Raw genomic sequence first — 20,556 nt, 5'->3', positions numbered from 1 at the left:
GGGGCAGAGGGCAATCCCAAGGATCGTTTACAGGCAGACAATGGCAAGCTCCTACACAAAGAGGTGGTGAGGATAACTCGCAACCATTCAGAAAGCAAGCCCAATAACTTTCCCCTTCGCATGCCAAGCAAGAGTCAAATGGCAGCACCCTTAGGCGGATAACTGGCATTATTTTCAAAAAATTGGCATATTGTCACAAAAGACAAATGGATCCGGGACATTATAAACAGAGGCTACAGATTTCATTTTCTCACCCTTCCAAAAATGAGAGGCATGCCAAACCTGCCACACAATCAAAGGGCAGAGGCACAAAGACAAATTACAGATCTCATAGACATGAAAGCTATTCAAGAGGTACCTACGCACGAACAAGGTCAAGGTTTTTATTCCTGACTATTCCTGGTATCAAGGAAGGGAAAAGATTGGAGACCTATTTTGGACCTATCCATCCTAAACACATTCCTACTCGTACTAAAATTCAAGATGCTCACTCTACAGCAGCTTCTTCCCATGCTGGGCAAGGAGTCTTGGCTGGTAACACTAGACCTCAAGGAGGCATACCTGCATGTCCCAATCAGACAAAATTGCAGAAGATACCTCAGATTTCTTGCAGGTTCAACCCATTATCAATTCTCTGCATTGCCCTTTGGCTTATCTACTGCGCCCAGAGTATTCACGAAATGCCTGGCATCAGTAATTGCCTACTGCAGACTTCAAGGGGTACAAATATACCCTTATCTGGATGACTGTCTGATCCAAGCGGACAGCAAGCACATTCTTCTGAAACATCTTGCTTATGTAACAATGTTGTTGAATTCTCTGGGATACACCATCAACAAAAAGAAATCAAGGCTAATACCCTCTCGGAAAATAATTTTCCTGGGTGCCAACTTGGACACAAACACCCAGGTGGCCTACCTCACGCCAGAGAAGCAGGGGCAAATAACTCAATACTTCAGAGCACTAGCAAATTGCACCAGGCTGACTGCAAGGAAAATCCTGCAGGCTCTGGGATTCATGGCATCTTGCATCTTACTAATCCCATGTGCAAAGCTGCATATGAGGAAACTTCAATGGTACCTGAAAAACCTATGGTCTCAACACAGCCACAGTTTGGAAACAATAATACCACTAATTCCATGTCTTCAAAAGGAATTTCTGTGGTGGGCTCAAGCATGCCAAAGAAACACAGGTCTCCCATTCAGCAAGCCTCAAGCAAATCAAGTCATCACAACAGACGCCTCGGACTACGCCTGGGGGGCGCACATGACAGATCGGTGCATTCAGGGGAAATGGTCCCAAAAAGAAAAGCACCTTCACATCAATCAAAACGAAATGCTAGCAGTAATAAATGCTATTATAGCTTTCAAAGACATTCTGCAACCAGGCCAACTATTGATAAGAACGGACAACATCACAGTAATGTGGTACATAAACAAACAGGGAGGAACACATTCATACTTCCTATGCAGACTGGCCATGGCACTTTGGAACATGGCCATGGACTTACAAATCGAACTACAAGCACAGTACTTGCCAGGCAAGGAAAACACGCTGGCAGACAACCTAAGCAGAAATATGACAGATCCACACGAATGGAAGTTGCATCCTCAAGTTTTTACAGAGATAATCCAAGCATGGGGAAGGCCAGACATAGATCTCTTTGCCTCCCACAAAAATCAACAATTGACAAAATTCTGCTCAAGAATTTTTCATCCAAAGGCCTGGAGAGTGGACGCTCTCTCTTTCAGTTGGACATCAATGACAGTTTATGCCTTCCCACCTCTTCCTCTGCTGCCCAAAGTTCTATTGAAAACCAGAGCAGACAGACCAAAGATGATTCTCATTGCTCCAGACTGGCCAAGACAACACTGGTACCCACTCCTGTGGAGCCTGACGCATTCCCCACCATGGACCTTGCCTCTAATGCCTCTTCTCCTGACTCAGCACAGCTTCAAAACTCTTCACAGTCAGCTAAAAAACACTCAGTCTAGCCGCATGGAAGATTCCTTAGCATCACAACAGACCCTACTCTCCAAGGAGGTGCAGGATGTCATTTTGGAGGCCAGAAGGCCATCTACTAGAAAAGCTTACTCCGCAAAATGGAAACGGTTTTGTGTCTGGAATGAGAAAAAGGGCCAGGATCCTGGAAAACTGAATTTACCTCAAATATTACAGTATCTAGCTGAGCTGCTAAGCAGTGGACTTTCATTCTCCTCCATCAAAATCCATGCCTCAGCCATTTCTGCAGAATACAACACTGATCCACCCTTATTCTCTCACCCCCTCTTAAGACAGTTCCTCAGAGGGGCTAAGAATCTAAAACCCCCAAGGAAACGACCAATACCTGCTTGGGATCTCAATTTTATTCTGGAAAAACTGACCTTGCCTCCTTTTGAGCCAGCTGCCTCATCAGATTTGCAATATTTCTCCTGGAAAACAGCTTTCCTTCTGGCTATTACCTCAGCTCGTAGAGTTTCAGAACTACAAGCTCTCGTGGCGGTGCAGCCTTTTATCATCTTCCATCAGGACAGAGTTTCATTACGAACCAACCCGTCCTTTATGTCAAAAGTGGTATCCAGGGTAGCTTTGAATCAGGCCATACACTTACCTACCTTTTATCCTAATCCTCAAAACAAAGGGGAGAGATTGCTACATCCTTGGACATCCACAGACAACTGCGTTATTATTTGGACAGAACAAAGCCTTTCAGAAAATCAGAACAGCTCTTTGTGTCCTATGCTATAGGAGCTCAAGGAAAGCCAATTTCCAAACAGACAATCTCAAAATGGATAGCCCACTGCATACGCTTTGCTATTCTTTTTATGGCAAAACTGTACCTACAGGCATCAGATCTCACTCCACAAGGGCCACGGCTACCTCTGCAGCCTTTCTCAGAGGAGTTCCTACCAAAGATATTTTAGAAGCAGCCACTTGGAGTTCTGTGCATACCTTCTCCAAGCACTACCACCTTCCACTATACTCCAAATCTAGAGCGGGCTTTGCCACTGCAGTCTTGCAGGGCATTTTGGCTCCTCCTAGTTCCACCTAGTGCCTACCACCCCTTTCTTAGCTTTGGGATTCTACCCATCTGTTATGACTGCAGCTGTATGCACGATGAACATAGTACAGTTTTGTACGTACCATAAATGTAGATGTTCGAGTGCTAATACAGCTGCAGTCCAGGTTTCCCTCCCTCCTTCCCCTCTTGGGACAGGCCTATTGGCTAGCATATCCTCATGCAACCAGATTGGGGTATTCATTCATGATGTATTTGCTTGCACTACTGTATTTTGATTATATGGCATTGCTTTATTACACAAATTTATGTATTGCCTTCCTTCTGGGGGCACCTGACATCTGGGGCAAGAAAAACTGAAGAAAATGGCGTCGGCTGGTTCTTTTATACCCCTGTCGCACTGACGTCAGGGAAGAAGCGACGACAACCCATGCCAGACCTAGACTTTGGAATTTGGCTGCCCGAGGACCCGCCTGACGGCAGGAGAACCCATCTGTTATGACTGCAGCTGTATTAGCACTCGAACATCTACATTTATGGTAGGTACAAAACTGTGCTTTGTGGTAGGGGCTTGAATGGTTTGAGAAAAACCGTGAAGATTTAAGATTGTGGGAGGGTCTACTGAGGTGCAGGTTTTCCAGTCTATATTGACATTTCTGAGGACTATGGTTTCTTGTGGAAATTGAATAGAAAGCCAGCTAAGGATCTCTTCTAGGGTACTGATATTATTTCCAGGGGGAATGTAGGTGCAGATTATATAGATGGACATTTGTGGATTAAGTTGGAGTTTGGAGATAAGGATTTCGGCATTACTTATAGAGAGAGTTTTTTATTGTAATACAGTAATTTGTAAGCCATTTTTTAAAGGATAGCTATCCCACCACCTTTTTTGGCTTGACGGTCAAGTCTGAGGATGTTGTAGCCAGGGGGAGTAATCTCCCTGTCTAGGGTTGCAGGTTTGAGCCAGGTTTCGGATAGGCATAGGATGTCGAAAGAGTGTATGTCTAGCAGGGCATGGAGGTGGGTGTTTGTGTTATTAATGCTGCTGATGTTAAGGTGAGCAATGGCGAGAGAGTTAGTGGGTTTGGACGGTATATATGGGCATAAGGGAGGGGATGAGATGGGTTTATAGTAGCTGTTTTGTTTGGGCCAGGGTTGGGATGAATGCCGCCTGCTAGCAGAGATAGAAGAAGTCTTTTTATTAGGTCCGAGGGTTTGGAGAGGATGTGTAAGGATTTTCTGTTTACCTGATATAAGCAGGAAAATTGGAACTTTCTGTGAAATTTTGCAAGAAGGTAGCTGGGGGAGGAAATGATGTTTGAGAAAGTTTGAAATGTGTTTTGTGGTTGAGAGCTAGTATGTTGAGAGAGGGTGTGTGGTACATTGATGCTAAGATGTTCTAAGAGGTTAGTAGGTAGGGTAATAGAAGGAGAGGAAAAGGTGTGAAAAAGAAGATTAGTTTTAAGTAAGATGAGGTTTGAGGAGAAGGCATAATGAGGGGGTAATAGATTGGAAACTAGAGAAATAGAAAAGAAAGTGTATAGAGGAGGAATAGGAGGAAGTTATGTATGTGGTAGAGGAGTAGGTGTATGGGTACTGGAAGAAAAAAGAGGAGAGGGGATAAAGTATGATTGGAGAGGTAAAGAGGTGGTGGTGGTTAGGGAAGTATAAGTGTAGGAGCTCTGGGGGTGGGTGAGATTTGGGGGTAGGGTAGGGGAGTGGAGTGAGCCCGTAGGGCGAATGGAGTGGGATCAGACAAAGTAAGAAAGATAGTCGGAAAACAATTAGAAAAAAAAGCAAAGGAAGTAAGTTAGAGAGGAGAGATAAAGGAGTAAAGCTTAAGGTCTAATCAGAAAAAGGAAAAGAGTAATGAATAAGGGGGGCAGTGGAGAGGATTTGAAGTATTATGATTCTTTATGGACAACCTGCTCCTTTAAGTTGCTGTTTTTTTTCTTTGAAGTTATGTTTACTACACTGTGCAGTAGTGATACAGATACTTCACAGAACCAAGGCAGTTGTTTGTCTTTCTTGCAGTGACCGTGTGGTCACTGTATTTGCATCTGCTACTTTTGGCACAGGCACTGTGGTATGTCATAAAAGCTTTCATGACACTGGTCATGTTAGCTCTCTGCTTATAGTGAGGTGCTCACTAGGAACATAAAAGTTGTGGATGTGTCTGTGTCTCTCTGACACCAATTCATTTTGTGCAGAATCTACAGTCCAGCAACACCACCACAGATACAGAGACAGACAGACACACGCACTAAAAAGCAAGTGCTGACATATGTTTTCTACTACGCTATTTATGCTTGGAGGCATTATAGTTCAGGAAGACTTAAGGGTAGACCATACAAAACCAGCTGATTTACATAGATTACTTTGTCTGCTATGAGGGTTAATACCTCCTAGTTCTTGTGGCAAGTGACACGTTGGAGCTGTGGCATGCTAGTTAGTTGAAACAGAGTGGGTTAAAAAGGGTAAGTGGAAAGGCACGGTTGGAGAATTCCCATTTGCACCTCAGTCAGTGTAGATGTGTCAAGCACCCCGGGAGTTTAAGTGCTATTTGTGATAGGGGGAGTGATCTTGGAAGATCTCTATCCTTTCTTTCATGAGGTGAGATTGGCGGGTGTGCATTAGGCTTTAAATGCAAGGGCTGCAGGCAGATATCCACATTATGGCACAGTCATACTAAACACAGTGACATTACATGTTGGGTGGATGGGTGATTGATTAGTACTTTTACATGTTGGGTGGATGGGTGATTGATTAGTACTTTTTAAAAAAACTAAAGAGCAGTTGCAGCCTTATAGTGCTGTTTTGAATAACAGCCCACTACTTAGCCTTCATGTGTTGAAGAAAGTGCAAGTGATGGGCCTTTATTAGAGTACAGTCATCTATGATTTACAGAACAAATTGAAGAAGCAAAGACTGGCAGTTTAATACAGTGGATTAAGGCTGCAGTGTGTTAATGAGTGTCATCCTATAGTCCTGAACATGACTCACATCAGTATCCACTTTTGTGCGGTGAGTCTGAATTGAGTCATTCCAGAAAATTGATGTTTTTGCTTTGTAGGTTTATTTAGTTAACAGAAGAACATAAAAAGATTAAATTGGGTACCAGAATCCTTTATTCTTCCATCTATTAGACACTTGCAGTTCTGTATTATTTCACATGTTTAGGAATACTTATTTGTTTATTTTTCTTTGTTTGTTTTCCCAGGAAAAGAATGTGATCTGAACAGACAGTGTGGAGTCATGGACCCTGAGACCAAGAGAGTTTGCACAAGGTTATTAACATGCAAGGTAATAACATATAATTTCTCTTTCCCCATCAGAACAGATAAAGCTAAATGATTTGGAAGGATTGGAGGGTGACAGGTTCTTCATTTATTTCTGTCTTCTTTCAGCTTCTGACACTGTAAACGATATTTGAAGAGCAGGCACTATGTAGATGCTGTGACTATGTTGATTTCTTCTCAACAGGTGTGTGTGTGTGTGTGTGTGTGTGTGTGTGTGTGTGTGTGTGTGTGTGTGTGTGTGTGTGTGTGTGTGTCATAGTGTAAACATGCTGGTATAGTAGCACTGATGGTGGGGTACTTCCTACCCAGTGGTAGCTACTGGTGTCAAAAAAAGGTATTTCTGTAGGAAGCCATTGAATGGGTAGGGCTAAATTTAATGGGATGGGGCTGTAATATGGCAGGGTCAGCTTTGAGTGTAGTTAGTTTTACACAAGTATCTGATCAGAAAATACTGCATGTGCTAAACAGAATTCAAGTAGTAGCCTTATCCTTCAGAATGCATGTCAAAGCTACTTTGAAAAAAAGATTCATTTCAGAGGTACACAGTGGTTGAATACATTGTGCTATAATTCCACAAAACCCAGTACCTCTAAACTTAAAACTAGTTGGCCCCAATTGCGTAAGATTCTTATTTTTAGTACTTGTTATTTAAACATCTGGAGTCAGTTGCTTTTATCTACAGGCCACCTCAGTACTCGCACTTTATTGTATGCTGTTGACTGTATGCACTTTAGATGTTCAGTTGAGATCAGGTAAAAAAGTCATAATGGTGACAGTAATGCATTTCATCTTGTTTTACTAAAGTGCATACTAGCTGTGTCAAGCCAGATAAATGTCTATTTAACTGTGATCAAATCAAAGCAGAGGGTCCATCATTTCATTTACAGACTGTCTCGCCACCCACCAGGTATAGCCCCTCTAAGGACTGTGTACACTTTAGATGTCTGATTGTGGTCAGATGAATGAATGAAGAAATAGCGGCTAAAATAATGCATTTCAGCTTGTTGCTGTCAGTTACATACAGTGGAACCCATTGTAACCACCCTGCAAACAGGTGTGCCCACTATTACATCTGCTTTGGATAAACCCAAGATGCCTGAAAAAGTTAAGTAAGTAAGATCCGCACTGAAGTACTGCATTGCATTGTTATCAGACACATAGAGTAGTGCACACCTCCTGTGTCCCTCACACATGTGCCTACTGATGTAGCCACTTTATTGATAATGTGTCTTCCTCAGATGTCTGATTGTGACCAAGTAAATAAATTGCCACAGTAAAATATTGCAGTTATTTTGCTGATATTTACATACTGTGGAACTCATAGCAGCCCCCAGCATGCACACACAAACACTCTAGAGGCATTTTTTGACTTTTTACCCATTTGACACATTGCACTGCAGATCCTCCCCACACACACACAAAATTTTAATTCAGGTTTTAATTTATTGCATATATTTGTTGACCAGGGTATAGTGCTGATCCTAGTTGATTATTTTTCCAGCTCAACTTAGTTAGAAAACTAAAAACGATGAACAGGGAGAGGCAACCAAACGGCTCACTATAATAATCCAGTCTCAGTTATAAACGGATACAAATTCTATAAACTATATATCATTCATTGTATAGGGTGGAGCTATCTAGGAGATGCTGTTGAACAGGACCACATTCTCCCACAACATTATTACAATAAAAGAATCACTTTACTTAAAAGTAAACACAGTTTCTTTATTTTTTTAATCCTGTACCTTGTTCCATTTGAGTCCATTCCACAAGATCAACTTTCTTTCACTTTTGATTCCCAGCCAACGGGAAATAACTGCTCACTGCATTGTCTAACAGCGGTCAGCCCTCACTGAAGCTAAATGTCTGTATCCCCAGAATGGCAGGAGTACCTGTAATAAGCTGTAATCGACTCATTATCTTTTGGAAGAAGCCCTGCCATGTAAGCTACTATTTTTTCATTTTTTTCTTCTTGTGACAGAAATCAGAACTCTATGCATGTGCTTTTGAAACATGAGAGCTGTCTGCTTTTTAAGTAAAATATTTTTTTTCGTGTTCATACCAACTCCAATTTTAGTCTTTTCCCCCACTTAACAGTAGTGTTCTTGGGGTACCTTCTGTAGTTAAAACTTTAGTGACTGCTGTCAGCACAGTAGTACAACTGTCAGTATTGCCTTTTCTTTGCTATAGGTTATCCAGTTTGATTCCTAGCTGAGTGTCCACTGTATAGAGTCTGTATACTTTCCACGTGTTGATTTTCTCTGGGTGCCTTGGTTTCCTCCCAAATACCAAAGATATGCTATTAGATGAGCTGGTAGTCCATTGAATTTTTGTCCCCAGGTGTGCATTGTGTGTGTGTGTGTGTGTGTGTGTGTGTGTGTGTGTGTGTGTGTGTGTGTGTGTGTGTGTGTGTCCACATGCTCATGTGCAGTCTGTGGTAGATTTCCACCATCTAGGGCTGGTAACTCCATCTTATTTCCTATTAATTTTTTTTGGCACCACGTCATTACTGTAATACCAGGTTGGATAATGCATCAGCTGTTGTTATGGTTTTGTTTATCTTCGTTTACTGTGACACAGTATTTTTTTCTTTGGCATCTATTTTTCTTCTGTTACTGAGCTGCCGTGTGTACCTCCAGTTTTGCTTGTAACTTGATCTTTCTGCCCTTTGTTACATCCACTCCCCTTTTTTTCACATCCTAGTCAGATTTGTTGAAGGTGACCAAAGCGGAATTAGAATGTAGTATGTAGGAAGGGCCATGGTCTGCATAGTGCCTTGGTGTGATGTAGAAGTTTTGGGTTGAACATGGACTTTTCTCCATACTCCTGAAACTGTTTGTTTCATTGTCTATCTATGAAGGGCTGTGGTCTGCATAGTGCCTTGGTGTGATGTAGACGTTCTGGGGTGAATGTGGGCTTTTCTCCATACTCCTGAAACTGTGAGTTTCATTGTCTATCTAGGAAGGCCCATGGTCTGCATAGTACCTTGGTGTGATGTAGAAGTTCTGGGTTGAATGCGGGCTTCTCTCCATACTCCTGAAGCTGTGACTTTCGTTGTCTGTCTAGGAATGGCCGTGGTCTGCATAGTGCTTGGTGTGATGTAGAACTTCTTTGTTGAACATGGGCTTTTCTCCATACTCCTGAAACTATGAGTTTCATTGTCTATCTAGGAAGGGCCATGGTCTGCATAGTGCCTTGGTGTGATGTAGAAGTTCTGGGTTGAACATGGGCTTTGCTCCATACTCCTGAAACTGTGAGTTTTGTTGTCTATCTAGGAAGGGCCATGGTCTGCATAGTGCCTTGGTGTGATGTAGACGTTCTGGGTTGAACATGGGCTTTTCTCCATGCTCCTGAAACTGTGAGTTTCATCGTCTCTCTCTGTTCATCTTTTTTGTCAAGGAGTTCCCAAGTAGGTCTGTTTCACAAAAAGCATGTATTCTGAAATGGTTACTGTCAATCTAGTTTATGAAGCTGGAAATTGATGGTGTAATGATGAATGTTGTTAGTGCATATGCTCCACAAGTTGGGTGTGCGATGGATGAGAAAGAAAAATTTTGGAGTGAGTTGGATGAAGTAATGATGACTGTTCCCAAGGGCAAGAGACTGGTGATTGGAGCAGATTTCATTGAGCATGTTGGTGAAGGGAACAGAGGGGATGAGGAAGTGATGGGTAGGTATGGTGTTAAGCAAAGGAATGCAGAAAGTCAGATGGTAGTGGATTTTGCGAAAAGGATGGACATGGCTGTGATGAATACGTATTTTAACAAGAGGGAGGAGCATAGGGTGACATACAAGAGTGGAGGAAGATGTACATAGGTGGATTATATCTTATGTAGAAGGGCCAATCTGAAGGAGATTGGAGACTGTAAAGTGGTGGCAGGGGAAAGTGTAGTTAGGCAGCATAGGATGGTGGTTTGTAGGATAACATTGGTGATCAAGAAGAGGAGGATGAGTGTGAGGGCAGCACCAAGGATCAGATGGTGGAAATTGAAAAAGGGTAATTGTGAGGTGATGTTCAGGGAAGAGTTAAGACAGGCACTGGGGGGTAGTGAAGAGTTACCGAATAGCTGGGTAACTACAGCAGAGCTAGTAAGAGAGATGGCTAGAAGGGTGCTTGGTGTGACATCTGGAAAGAGGAAGGAGGACAAGGAGACCTGGTGGTGGAATGAAGAAGTACAGGAGAGTATACAGAGAAAGAGGTTGGCGAAGAAGTGGGATTGTCAAAGAGATGAAGAAAGTAGACAAGAGTATAAGGAGATTAGGTGCATGGCAAAGAGAGAGGTGGCGAAGGCTAAGGATAAGGCGTATGAAGAGTTGTATAAAAGGTTGGACACTGAGGAGGGCGAAAAGGACCTGTACCAATTGGCTAGACAGAGGGGCCGAGCTAGTAAAGATGTGCAGCAGGAAAGGGTGATAAAAGATAATGAGGGAAATGTACTCACAAGCGAGGAGAGTGTATTGAGCAGATGGAAAGAGTACTTTGAGGGGTTGATGAATGAAGAGAATGAGAGGGAGAGAAGGTTGGATGATGTGCGGATAGTGAATCATGAAGTGCAGTGGATTAGCAAGGAGGAAGTAAGGATAGCTTTGAAGAGGATGAAGAACGGAAAGGCTGTTGGTTCAGATGACATACCTGTGGAAGCATGGAGGTGTTTAGGTGAAATGGCAGTGGAGTTTTTAACTAGATTGTTTAATGAAATCTTGGAAAGTGAGAGGATGCCTGAGGAATGGAGAAAAAGTGTTTTGGTACCGATTTTTGAGAATAAGGGTGATGTGCAGAGCTGTAGTAACTACAGAGGGATTAAACTGATCAGTCACAGCATGAAGTTATGGGAAAGAGTAGTGGAAGCTAGGTTAAGAAGGGAGGTGATGATTAGTGATCAGCAGTATGGTTTCATGCCTGGAAAGAGCACTACAGATGCGATGTTTGCTCTGCGAGTGTTGATGGAGAAGTACAGAGAAGGTCAGAAGGAGTTGCTTTGTGTCTTTGTGGATTTAGAGAAAGCATATGACAGGGTGCCCAGAGAGGAGTTGTGGTATTGTATGAGGAAGCTGGGAGTGTCAGAGAAGTATATTAGAGTGGTACAGGATATGTACGAGGGTAGTGTGACAGAGGTGAGGTCTGCGGTGGGAGTGACGGATGCATTTAAGGTGGAGGTGGGATTACATCAAGGATCAGCTCTGAGCCCTTTCTTATTTGCAATGGTGATGGACAGGTTGACAGACGAGATCAGACAGGAGTCCCTGTGGACTATGATATTTGCGGATGACATTGTGATTTGTAGTGAGAGTAGGGAACAGGTGGAGGAGACCCTGGAGAGGCGGAGATATACTCTAGAGAGAAGAGGAATGAAGGTCAGCAGGACTAAGACAGAATATATGTGTGTGAATGAGAGGGAGGCTAGAGGAATGGTGAGGATGCAGGGAGTAGAGGTGGCGAAGGTGAATGAGTTTAAGTACTTGGGATCAACCGTTCAGAGTAATGGTGAGTGTGGAAGAGAGGTGAAGAAGAGAGTACAGGCAGGATGGAGTTAGTGGAGAAGAGTGTCAGGAGTGATTTGTGACAGACGAGTACCAGTAAGAGTGAAAGGGAAGGTCTACAAGAGGGTAGTGAGACCAGCTATGTTATACGAGTTGGAGACAGTGGCATTGACAAAAAGGCAGGAGTCAGAGCTTGACGTGACAGAGTTGAAGATTTTAAGATTTGCACTGGGTGTGACGAGGATGGACAGGATTAGGAATAGGTATATTAGAGGGTCAGCCCGGTTGGAAGGTTTGGAGACAAAGCCAGAGAGGCAAGATTATGTTGGTTTGGACATGTGCTGAGGAGGGATGCAGAGTATATTGGGAAAAAGATGCTAAGGATGAAGCTGCCAGGTAACAGGAAAAGAGGAAGGCCTAAGATGTCCTTCAAGAATGCAACTGCAGAAGATAAGGTTTATGGATGTGGTGAGAGAGGACATGCAGGTGATTGGTGTGACAGAGCAAGATGCAGAGGACAGGAAGAAATGGAAACAGTTGATCTGCTGTGGCGACCCCTAACGGGAGCAGCCGAAAGAAGAAGAAGAAGAAGTCTCACTGCTTTGACCTTGTCTGATTTTTCTGTTTTGGTTCTTTTTTTTGTTTTTCAAATGTAATGTTTTATTACTTTTTTAAAAAGAGATTAACAGGTAACAGTATACTGATACACAGAAACAAAACAAGCAACAAGATAACTAAAATGTTACATTTACTGGAACAAGAAGTTTGCAGTGTACAACCTATTACAATGTTCATTTAACAGAAAGCACTTTTATCTACAGAACATATCTTTGATGTATAATTTAGTAACATAATGATTTTGTTGTACACTTGTAACAAGAGCAAATGCAATGATAACGAAATAACTATTTACAATATTTACATCTAGGTGCCACCACCATGAGTAATTATCTCAACTGAAAAAAGAAGAGAGGGGGTAGAAGTAGGATGAATATCTGGTTATTTTATTTTAGGCCTTCGTTTTCATGTTACTGGTTAATAATTTTGGAAATTGAACATAAAAATAAGGAAAAAACAGGATTTATTTGAGTATCTTGTGTACAAAAGTCAGCTTTTTAGTCTCTAAGTAATGTGTTCAAATGAGAGCTCCAATACTTCTGGTAATAAGAGAGTTTATTTTGTTTTTTAGTGATCATTTTATGCAATGATATATATTTAATAGCCATATTTTTAAAGTTTTCCCATGTGACATTAGATCTATCTAGTCTGTTTTTGGCAATGTAAAATTTTATTAATGTGCACATCGTGATCAAAACGTGTTTGTTCAAGTTTGTAAGATTTTTAGACATTATGTAAAGGATTGCAATTTCCCATGAAAGTGTCGACTTTTCATAACCCATTTTCTCTAGTTTAACTTTTAATGAGCACCACAGTTTATAAACATGTTTATAGCTTCAGAAGACATGTAATGTAACATGTCTGCTATCTCTGATGGGCAGATTGGGCAGTGTGGTGAATATTTTGGGTTGAATGTATTGAGTGAGACAGGTGTGTAGTATGCATTGTTGTTAACCATAAGTTGAGTATATGTTAAATTTTTGAAGGGAGTGAGTTTAAATGTATTTTCTATTGCTTGAATTTTTTGATCTGGAGTGATATTATTGTTATTCTCATCCCAGTATAGGAAAATAGTAGTGAGTCTTGAAATTTAATTGCTGATATTAGTTTGTAGGCTTTTGATATCATTTTGGATGTATACAATAGAACTTTTAGGATTGTTTGGGCTGTTGTAATGTATTGCTGTAGCTTTGGTTCTTTCACTGCATATATTCATTCCTGTCAGATATCAGCTTTACCACTCCAGTGTTTTCACTCCTTATGGTGGTTCTTGTTGTTTCTAGACCCCCCTTTTTTAATATTTCATTTTTGGTTCTGTTTTCTGAGTAGTTTTGCATGTTAGTTTTACTGTACACTCTTGAAACTGTGATCAGTAGGATGTTTTCCCTGAAGGTAGCCCTTGTCTGGTTCATCTTCTAGAGTTGTACCATTCCCCTAGTGGCTTTGGCTGACTCACTTCCAATCAGGTGTCAGTGGTAAAAGATGGACATTGGCCAACACTGTCTTCAGATCTTTCTTGCAGCAATGCTATGGTTACATGCCTTTTCAAGTGTTGTCAATCTGTAGTTCAGTCTGCTTCCAGATGAAAGAGAAGTACCCCGTAGAGGAATCTTTTTCCTTAGTTTGTAGAATCATTTTGGTAGTTTCAAATGTCTTATAGTATTTCTCATAGTGATATTGTTGTTAAAAAGATCAGTTGCCTAAAGTGTGGAAGACAAATTTGTAGAAAGATTTCCATATTCAGTGTCTTTTCTGCCTTGGTGTGGGACATGACATGGATACCCGTCCACTCTTCATCAGCCTCAAACAGAGAACAATCAGGATAGCTAAGACTCTCTGGGAGTATGCTGTTTTTAAGAGGGTGAGTGTCTGGTTCCATTCTGCCATGGCAACGACCAAGGATTCTGGAAACATTCCTCTGAGGTGCAGGCATGCATGTATATGGAAACAACAACAGATGAAGTGGTGGAAATCCAGGGCAGTCTGAGTGATGCAAACAGTTTTCTTATGTTTGGTGTGTTTGAATCCAGTGAAGTGCTTTCTCAGCCTCTAACTTTGAAGTAGGGTTTTGGGAGGTCTCTAGCATGGCCACTCCTTAGTCTGCCATGGTTTCGTCTTCTTGCATGTCCTCTCAGACTGAAGTTATGAAGATGTTGGCTGCTGAGGTCTCTGTAAGGGCATTGTGTGCCAGTACTTGATTGTAATCACCATGGGAATAATGGTAACCCCTTGATCCTAGTTCACAAGAAGTTTCCTGAAGATCAGACAGGGGCCTTGGTCTCTCATTTGTCTGCCAAGATCCCAAAGGCAGATCACCTGAAGAAAGTGAGAAATTAATCCAAAGACCATATTGCGCACACTTTTTTCAGCTGAGATCAGGTCGATCCTTAGCCATATCATCTTGCCATACCTCCTTATAAAACTTTCTAACTTGCACTGGACTTGGGGTTTCCTCAAATCCAGATAGCTAGCTTTGGAAATTCTTGTGTTGTCTCTTATAAGAAGAGAATTGTGGAACCATCTCCTGTAGAGGATTCTGATTCCCCTGACTCTGAGACAGGAGAACTGGCTTATACAGAACAGGTCCCAGTTTCTCTTGTATATGAATATGACTGTACACCAAGGACTCCTTATTCTGTGCCTCATCTCCAGTGGATCTGCCCTCTGGGGAAACCCTTTGTAATATGAAGAAAAGGTTACACTGGGATTGCAGGGAATACTGTCAGGCACAATTATTCAGAGCTTTCATGTGCCTTCCAGAGCCAACAACTTCAGCTGGTCCTCCAATCGTAGATTTTGGGGAGAATGCATTTACCATTCCATCTTTGGAGCTGGATTCCTTCCTCTTCCTCTTAAGAAGCCTAACTGTTTTTAAATAATCCAAGAATTCTGTAATTTCCTTTATAAGAACACTTTGATCTGGCTGTGATATCCCTGGATGCCAGCAAGGGATCTTCTTGAAAGCCCATTTCCAGTGAAAGGGTGAGAGCAGGATTCTCAGCTGCTTTGGGAAGAAAGCTTAGTTCTGCTACCCTGGCATTCAATCTTGGACTGCCAGACCAATATGATCAATTACCAGCAATTTCTGCTGGAGAAAATGTAATCTAAAGCTGAGGGGATCACTGGTAAGGATTGAAAACAGGAGGTACTAGAATTATATGACCTATCAGGCAAAGTTGCAAGGTGCTCCAGAATGTGTAGATGTAATGCAGTGACTGCATCATGCAGGGTAATAAAAACGGTCAGTTATTCAGTGATATGTCTAGCTGAGGACACAGCTGAATGACATGAAGGCAGAGCTTCTTAATGTACCCTTGGATAAGGAATTGCTTGTAGGAACTCCCTGCAGAGGGTATCTTTAAGAGACTGGAGGAGAAGGGTAAAACCATGCAATTGGTCATTGTTTTCATTCACAGCTACATAAATTAGTATTATCTCTCCAAGTCCTGACCTTTTTACCCAAAGGAAGATAAAGGGAAGCCTAGCAAAATAAATCCAGTGTATAACTTTACCCCTCTCTCCCCTGTGTCTGTTCCTCAATTTATACCTGAAACTGGCTCTCTTCCAGATATCAGACAAGACCAAGTCCTAAAGGTTCTATCAAAAGCTAAAAATACTGCATTGATGGGTCTTGACAATATCTCTGGATGCATCTTAAATAGCATGAAACATGATTTAGCCCAACCCCTAACAACACTGTTCAGTCTAGGCCTCCATATACGTTGTTTACCAAGTGAATGGAGAATGGCTACAGTTATTCCTCTGCATAAGGGAGGACCTTCCACATACCCAGGCAATTACAGACCCATAAGTCCAACCAGCCTCATATGCAAAGCCATGGAAAGACTTGTGGAACTAATCATTCCGGACATAGGTAACCTCCAAACAGTGGACCTGATTCCATTTGGGAATTGTCAAGGGCAGGTTATGCTTGCTCAGTCTGGTAAACTTTTTGAAAAAGTTACCAGAGCAATGGGTGAAAGCATAATATTATACAGTGCATACCTTGACGTGGCCAAAGCTTTTGACCTGATTTCCCAGTTAGGTGTTGTAGAAAAGGTATCTGAATTGGGAATAAACCCTTCTGTCACCCACTGGATTACCAACTGGCTCACAGATAGGACACAGGAAATAAAAATAGGTGAAGCTACTTCCACAAAGAGACCAATCATCAGTGGGGTCCCCTAGGGTTCTGTGCTGGGACTTCTCCTGTCTGGCATCTACTTTTCTGAAGTAAAGTCAGTACTGAAGGGCTCTGGCTGACTAAGTTTATAGATGACTTAGCCAAACTACAGGAAGGTTTGTCCCCAAATAAGTCACTGATGTCAAAATCATGGACTGAAACTAAATGCCAAAACATTTATTATTGTATCCTTTGGGAAGTCATCTACCCCAGGGAACTACCGTATTGATAATGAGCTCCTAAGAGATGACCCAGTTGTTCGGGATTTAGGAATTTAATTTGGGTAGTGACCTAACTTTTGACCAGCATGTCTCCATTGTTGTAAGAAAGTTGTTCTGTGTTGCACAACCTATAAACAAAAGGAGTGTGTCAGCATCAAAGGATGTCATTGTCTCCCTGTACTCAGCCCTCATTAGGCCAGTCATTGAATATAATGCCTCTTTGGCATGCATCTGTCCAGACATATGCAGCAACTGGAATGCCCACAGAGAGTGACCTTACTAAAAGGATGCAAGACATAAACAACATGTTCTACACAGACCCACTCCAAGCTCTGACACTATACACAGACTACAGACTGCTAACCTGTTTCTGGCTTACAAGGCATCCTCCATCCCAATATTGATGGATTTACTGCACATCAGCAAGTCAAATGGCATTAGAAATATTCAGTCTAGGGATCTAAACCTCTTCTTCAGCATCAGCAGAACATGTTGGAAGAACAGGTATAGCCCACAGAGGATAAGGCTGCTCTGGAACAGACTCTCCGTCCACATAAAGCAAAGTTCATCCCTGTCCATATTTAAGCATAACTTGGATCTGTGGGTGGGAAACAGAACATTTACCCCAGGACTACTTCCTGTACCACTAATGGACAGAGGCATCTCCTAAGTGCTTTATCCCATGCATGTGACCACCCCAATTATATATGTTATGATTCTAGTTATTCTCATTAGAGGTAATAAACAATTATCGACCATTGGCATGGGTAAGTCAGGCTCTAACCAAATGGGATAGGTTAATCTGAGCACAAAAAAGGAAGTTGACTAGGGTTAGAATGACCCACTTAGTACATGCCTGAGAAACTGTATAGGAAAAAATGATAAGTTAAGCATCATAGGGAATCTGGTGGACCCCAGGGATGTGACTCCGAAGGGAATCGGCAAGATTTAGGTAGGCCTCCCCCTCCCTTGTGATAGAAGGGTGTGTTGGACTTGTTCATAAGCTAGTAGGAAGCCATCACTCAGGGCCAACAGGAATTGAGCATCTCAAGGAAAGGTTACAAGTTCAATTTTAAAACAGTCCAAAGTTTGGGGGTGTGCCTCCTTACCAAAAGATCACATAACCCTGGTTACACCCTTGCTAAAGGACTTCCTGAAACAGGGGCAAGCGAGAGAGAGATGATGTATACCAGAATAGAAAGAAAACATAGGTTTCCATTTAAGAGTATTCTTATTGGTCAGAAAGAAGGTCACACAAAGCTCTTAATTTTCCCAAAATTCAAAATGCTGGCTATTCAGACATCTACTTTTATTTTTTCTGGCTACCTTCGGCCTAAAAGTGGACTGTCTTCATATTCCCATTGCCAGGATCTACAGACGGTTTACAGGGTTCCAGGAGGAGATCATTTCCAGTTTACTTTCTTGTCTTTTGTTTGTCTGTGCATTAACCCTAGTAGTAGCATTTTGCAGGCAAGGGCCTTCCACATTTATCCCTACTTGGACAACTGCCTGATTCAAATGGAATTTGAGGAGGAAATTCAAAAGGCATTTTAGTTCTTTTTGACATGTATTCAGGGACTGAGCTTCTTTCTCAGTCTCACAAAGATGGGACTGTGATTCAAATAAAGTGGCTTTCTGATGGTGCTGCTGGACATAAAACAGCAAAGGGCTTTTCAACCTGAACACAAGTTGCTATCTCTCCCCAGTACCTTTCAGATATACATAGAGAATGACAGTATACTGGCCAAGGAATTTCTCTGGATTCTTGGGTGCATAACATCATGCATCCTAATGGTTCCATTAGCAAGACTGCATATGAGGAAACGCCAGTGGTACCAGCATTCTCAGTCATGGGAATTCATTGTTTCTGTCCAGTCCTGCAAAAAGAGGGAACTTCTATAGTGGAAGATGCAGTTATTACTCAACTTAGGAGTACCCTTAAGACTTTCCTACTTGATTCAGCCATTCTCTACCAACTTCTGAGACCTTGCTTGGGAGACACCCGTGGGGTCTTTGTTGGTGGGGCACTTGGGACAAAAACACAAGATTGAAGCTCATAAATGTGAAAGAAATGAAGACGGTCATTTGAGCATAAACGGGTTTCAGTGAGATTTGGGAACAAGGCCTCCAAATCTTCAAGGACATCACCACTGTTGTGTAGTATGTCAGGAAATGGAGGAAAGCCACTTTTATCCTACTTAGACTGGTAATGCTAGCATGAGAGATTGCCAAAGAGTTAGGCTTCGCTCTCAGGGTGGTCTGTATCTAATTACAGGATAATGTGTTGGCAGACAGGTTAAGCAGATCCCAGGTGGATCCACATAGATGGATGCTGAAATGGAAAATTTCAAGAAAATCTTTCTGAATCTGACCAGCATGTTGGATGTATCAGTTGTTAACCTTTTTTGCTGCACCAGAAAACAGGCAACTGAGAATGTTTTGCTGCAGGACAACAGCTCCAAAAGGAGATAACCTTCTGTGTGAGCTGGACAGGACCGGTTTTCTATGCTTTTCCTATTGCAGAAGATCAAGGAGAAGGGGGCAAAATGTTATACCTCACCTCTTAGCCCCCACTCGATGCTCAGCAGCTCTGCTAGACACATCACCTAATCCCCCACTCTCCCCTTCACCAGTGAAGCACCTTTGTCTTCTTGATGGTATTTTCTTACACTAATATGTGACATCACTTCCACTTTGTATATAGTTAATTTCTTTGTATCTTTACCTCTCCTTTTCTGTCTTTTACACTTTGTACTCTATCCCTTCACTGTTTCTCTCTTTGTTCTTTCCTCCTTACTTTAACCATCCCTTAGTATTGTCCCTTATAATGTGTACTTCATTATTACTATTATTATCATCATTATTAATTCATTGCTGTCTTCACAGAACATTTTTTTGTATTCATAATACTTCTTTTTAACTTGCTTGTCTACTGTTGTTTATATTTGTCTGGGCTGAGGCTGAAATAGGTCCATTTGGATAAGTGCTGCACCCCAGTTACCAAATAAAAAAAAATGAGTGAATACGTGAGTAAATAAATACCCCGATAGTCCCTTTTGGCCTAGGCAGCATTGGTTCTCCCTTCAGCTAATCCTAGCAAAGGCAGAAACAAAATGCTGCCTCAGTATGTAGACCTCTAGATTTTAAAGTGTCACTAATGCACCCCAGGCTGACAACTTGGATGATCTAGCTCTCATCCCATTCAGGCACATGTTCTCAGAAGACATGCTAAACATTCTGAGGTGAACTGGGAAGCCAAACATGAGAAAATCATAATTAGCCAGTGGAAAGTATTTTCCCTGTGGTTCCTGTGTAGGAACCAGGATCCAAATGCAGCACATGTGATGCAGATTCTAAATTATCTGTCCAAACTCTACAAAGCAGGCTTTTCCTGATCATCTTTAAGGGTTCATACATTAGCTATTTCATCCGGTCTCCTCCTCCTAGATCCTTTATTGTATTCTGTACTGCCAGTGCAGCAGTTTTTAAAAGTACTCCTTTACCTACCAGGAGGGAGTTTACCCCGACGTGGGACTCAAGCTGTGTTTTAGAGAAGCTAACCCTGGTTTCTTTTGAACCAGATGCCTCAGCTCTCCTTGGGTATTTATCCTGGAAGATACTGTTATTGGTGGATGTGATAGAATGATTCCAGAATTGCAGGTTTTTGTGTGCATGGGACCAGTTTTGATTTTCTACAAATATAGGGTGTCATTTTGCGCCATTTTTTCTTTCATG

The 20,556-nt window shown here is 41.9% G+C and overlaps 1 protein-coding gene across 3 annotated transcripts in view; it reads left to right on the top strand.

Moving 5' to 3' along the window:
* Positions 1 to 20,556, top strand: part of ATXN7L2 (ataxin 7 like 2) — a 326,007-nt gene that overhangs the window by 163,913 nt on the left and 141,538 nt on the right. For all 3 annotated transcript variants that reach the window (XM_044076878.1, XM_044076879.1, XM_044076880.1), the window contains exon 6: positions 6,240 to 6,322. In XM_044076878.1, the coding sequence (XP_043932813.1) occupies positions 6,240 to 6,322 (83 nt within the window). The remainder of the gene's footprint in view (positions 1 to 6,239; positions 6,323 to 20,556) is intronic.

This window comes from Protopterus annectens, chromosome 7.part0 (genome assembly GCF_019279795.1).
Source record: "Protopterus annectens isolate FY-2018-M chromosome 7.part0, PAN1.0, whole genome shotgun sequence".
Classification (NCBI taxonomy): Eukaryota; Metazoa; Chordata; order Ceratodontiformes; family Protopteridae; genus Protopterus; species Protopterus annectens.
This window is presented reverse-complemented; position numbering and strand designations above follow the sequence as displayed.